Consider the following 4,384-nt stretch of genomic DNA (forward strand, 5'->3'; position numbering starts at 1 on the left):
CTTGAAGTTTTAATTATCTGTACCTTTTTAAACAAGGGAAGATTTTTCGTGCAAGGCCTAAGAATAACTTTTATTGCCTATTGAAAGATAATATAAAAATGTCTCGAAACATGCATAGACTTACACCCCATTTCCATAGATTTTTAGATCGATCTATCCCTGTGGGGAGTCTCACTAGATTACTGTCAGCTTGGCCGGCTTAAGCGTCTGCCCCGCCTACTAAAAGCTGTAAGGGAGTAATTAACTATGGTGCCCGCTTGGCTGACTGCAATTTAGCGTGAACCCCCAGGGAGTTAGGTCGATCTAAATCTTAATCTCTAGATCGATCTAAATCTCTGGGAAGGACCCATATTTCCTTCATCGTTTTCGTTCTGGTACACAAAAATTAATTCTTTCAAAGATTAAGTCTATTAAAGCCAATAACAATCAAGTAATTTTGAACATGTCCAATATATAGACATATTTAATCCTACTATCCGTCCAATATATGGTCAATCATACTTAACAGTCATGCGCCAAATATATATATATATATATATATCCATTCCGCGCATGCCTGGAAAGACACCGCGCGAACGTTGCCATGGAGATCAAAATCACGCGTAGCTGAACTCACAGACGAAGCCGTTTCCGTCCTGGCAGTTTTTGTCGTTGAAGGCAAAGGATCTAAAGAGCTGCAGGCACGGTTCACGGTTCAGTTTGGCGTTCGGTTCCCCGCGATCCCAGTTGGAAAATGTGAACTCTTTCCCCGTGTAAACCCACCTCCATTTCCCCGTGGCTTCATCCAGGTAACCGCTTGCCCAGCTGTCTCCCAGATTTTCTTTACAAATAAAATAATATTATAATAAATAAATAAATAAATAAATAAATAAATAAATAAATAAATAAATAAATAAGACTGATTATTTCCATAAATTTGAAAGGGTCACAATACTTCTCTTAATTCATTTTAATTCTACTGGTAGGCCCCACTCATCTGTCTTTTCTTCATATTTCATCCTGAGTTTAATAACAATAGCAATGTTTTTCAGTCATCGTAGGCATTATACATGTATAAAAAACATTCGGAACTGCTTGATACTGTTTGTTGTACAAGAGAGTTCTCTAAACTCTAAAACCCAGGGTGCAATATAATCTATGTTCCACACGTCGTCTAAGTTTCAAATAAATTAAAATAACCATGTCGATGAAAATAAAAACCCTTCATCATATCCCAAAATCGAGTGACTGATATGTTCCAGTAATATCGACCAGTAATATCGATTTCAAGAAGTCGCTTTAAACTGAAATTTGTCGTCACGTGTGTTTCTCTAATTTCATCGGTATCTTTAAAACTGACGAAATGATGAAGATCTTAAACAAAATAAAAAAATATCCTTTTAAATGGGCAATATTAAAAACATCTCACCGTTCTGAAACACCTTGTTCTTTAAGATGTCCAACTTGGCGGCAGAATCCACCGACAGTAGTTGACCGCCTCGAACTTCACAGTATTTGCGGGCGTCGAACCAGTTGAGGCTGATCCAAACACGGAGGAAGCAGGAGCGGAGTTCTGGCGAGGACTTGAAATTGGCTGGGCAGGCTGATATGATGAAAAAAGCAATGGACGACTTGAAAAAAATATGTATTTTTACCTTGTCTAGGAGAACGTACAATAGAAAGAAATAACTAGCTTTATCTTTACACCAATTATTAGCCAGCTTTACCTTATATCTAGCGATAACTCAGTTACCACTACTGATTCATACATATATAGTTTGCAATTTTCTTTCTTTTGAAATCTCCTGTCGATGGCGAAAAATACCATCAATTTCAAATCCCCCAAATAAGATTAACCCCCAAAAATGTATGGAAAATATCATAGAAGCACCTTCGTCAAACTCCAAAATATTGAAAAAAATTTAAAGAAGGAAAAAGGTTGTAGAGCTGCGAGCTAATCGCCGTAAAACAGGCGTTGATATTAAATCATCCTCATCTGTGTACATGCAATAAAGACTTAAAAGCAAGCTTGCTGCTAGTGCGCGCTTGACTTTTTGACAAAAAACAAACCTGTAAACTTCTGCAACTGCGGCTTCAGAGTTCCTTGCTTCAACGCAGAGACTTCAGCTACTTGTACCTGAAATCCATATGTACACATTTTTAAATTTCCTATTCTAAGCTTTCACATAAACTTCATCTAAAAGATATATAATGCGTAGCATTCTCCCTGACTGTAGTTGATTAAGTTGGATATTTTTCCGTTTTATTGGCGCTGCATGCGTACATTGCAATTTGTTTCATTATTTGTTATTCTAAACGGTCACTGAATCAAAACAATGCCATGTTTTGGCAATATTTAATTAAAAACCAACTTATTTATTAATTTGAAAAAAAAATTAAATACCTGTAAAGACGTCTTGAGGACATCCACCGTCCGCACCAATTGATCAATCTGCGTTCTCATCGAGGCGGCGTCTCCGAGGGCGATTTCATTCTCAATCAACAGCCTCTGGATCTGCTGGCTCTGGGTGGTCACAACCGCAGTGAGGTTGGCGGTGGCCGCTTTGCACGAGCAGGTGTCCTTGGGAACATCGACGCCATTCCCGCCGTCGACCGGATTCGGCATTGTGGCGGGATTCTTCGGCTGTGGCGGAGTCACAGCGCCTAGGGCTGTGCTGGTAAGCGCCACGAGCGAGAAAAGCACGAAGAGATTAGAGAAAGCCATGTTGAAGGCTCGGTGTAACTTCAGCGAAGTGTCTGGTCACAGATATTACCTGCGTTTATATTGGGTAGGTTTTGGAGAGATAGGGTTATCACGAAAGGGTCACGGAGTTGTCTGGCGGTTTTATTGATTTTCAGTGTAGGTCTTAACTATCTCTGTTATCGTTAGATTTAAAGATTTCATGTCTCATCATTTTGTGAAAGTGTTTCTTAATTGTGCATGATTTTCATCATTTCATCGTGGTCTACATACCTTCTGTCACAATAAAAAGAAAGCACTTCTGTTTCTTTGAGCTTTTCTCTGTTACACATTATACCCATTGTAAACCCCCCCCCCTCCCCATTCTCCCACTCCTGGTAGCTTTTATCTAGTGGGTAGAAAGAGATATTGAAATCACCCTCAGTCTGGACGATATCTAGTCCAGATACCGCCACTTGTCCGATCGCTTCATAAAGTAAGGCTTCAGCGGCATTGAGGGCAGGCAATCCATTGGCGCGAAATATTATAAATCCGGTGAAAGATTTTTTTTCGCGTTTTTAATACTTTTCTTAAAAACATTCCCTTTTAATTAATTTATTCGAAGGCCTTCACCCAAACGCCTTCCCATGCACTTTTGCTTTTTATTACAATCACCTGCCATTAAAAACCTCCGTACCTCAAATTTCACTTTCTTTATTACATTTTTTTAACAAATAGATTTTCAGTTGTTTTTAAATATCAAATAACTGAAGCATGACAGTTAAACTTTAATTTGACATCAAAACTCGCCAATCATTTAGGAATTACTGATATCAACAGACACTACTAAATTATGCTGTCATAGTTGAATGACATATGGATACAGGTTTCGAAATTATCGCGCTTCTATGTAACCGCCAGATGTCACCACTAGCTAACCCATAATTTACTTGCCAAAAGCCGAGTCAGTTTACTCAATAGATGATGTAAGCTGGATCACAATGGTGTACTGTTGACTCAATGTTCACAAGCACTATAAAGCCAGTCAAATTTTTAAGGGGACGTATACGGAAATCTGAATTTTGGGGTTCTCATTTAAAATTTTAAGGTCGTCTTATTACTCTCTACCCACTAACCGCCTTTGCTAGAGTTTCAAAAGCATGCTTCAACATTTCGGAATTATGATAATAATATAAAGAATGGTTTTAAAAAACACAAATTTAAAACACAACAACAATTTACGCTGTTTGTTCGCTGAAGAAAAGTAAAGGGCAAAGTTTGATCTTCAAAACGTAATATAAACTCCGCATATCCCCATTGTACCTTATGTATAAACAGGTGACGGCTCCAAAGCGTGACTTCAAAGCCGTATTTTGCTTTCACTCATACTAATTTGCGTAGCGCCAGCAACCCATTTAGAAGTAGTTTAAAATACAACGAAGAGGAAAAAATATAGGGCCTAATCCAGATTATTAAAAAGGGGAGGGAGGGGGCAAAGATAAATCTGCTTCCCCTGGTGACGTCATTCAGGCCTGAACAGGTTAATTTATACAGTCCCGTTCACATCAGTCTTAACATAAAGCTCGATCAATTTATTCTTTTATGGGAATTGCCATTTAACCCGTTCGTCTCATTCGTGACTCGTTAAATCTGCCAAACGGATTAAAACCGGGCTGTAAGTTAGACCCGGTGTGTCTGCATCTGAACGAAGGTGTAGGGAACAGA

At 38.7% G+C, this 4,384-nt stretch overlaps 1 protein-coding gene across 1 annotated transcript; it reads right to left on the reverse strand.

Moving 5' to 3' along the window:
- Positions 1–2,802, reverse strand: LOC106181992 (C-type lectin domain family 10 member A-like). Its single transcript, XM_013566600.2, has 4 exons — positions 2,384–2,802; positions 2,050–2,116; positions 1,409–1,582; positions 1–820 (listed from the first exon to the last, which is right to left on the reverse strand). Exons 1-4 carry the CDS (start codon positions 2,702–2,704, stop codon positions 597–599), a joined length of 786 nt encoding a protein of 261 aa, XP_013422054.2. The 5' UTR covers positions 2,705–2,802; the 3' UTR covers positions 1–596.
- Between the last annotated feature and the right edge of the window lie 1,582 nt (positions 2,803–4,384).

This window comes from Lingula anatina, chromosome 8 (genome assembly GCF_051362555.1).
Source record: "Lingula anatina isolate TDL-2025a chromosome 8, LinAna3.0, whole genome shotgun sequence".
Classification (NCBI taxonomy): domain Eukaryota; kingdom Metazoa; phylum Brachiopoda; class Lingulata; order Lingulida; family Lingulidae; genus Lingula; species Lingula anatina.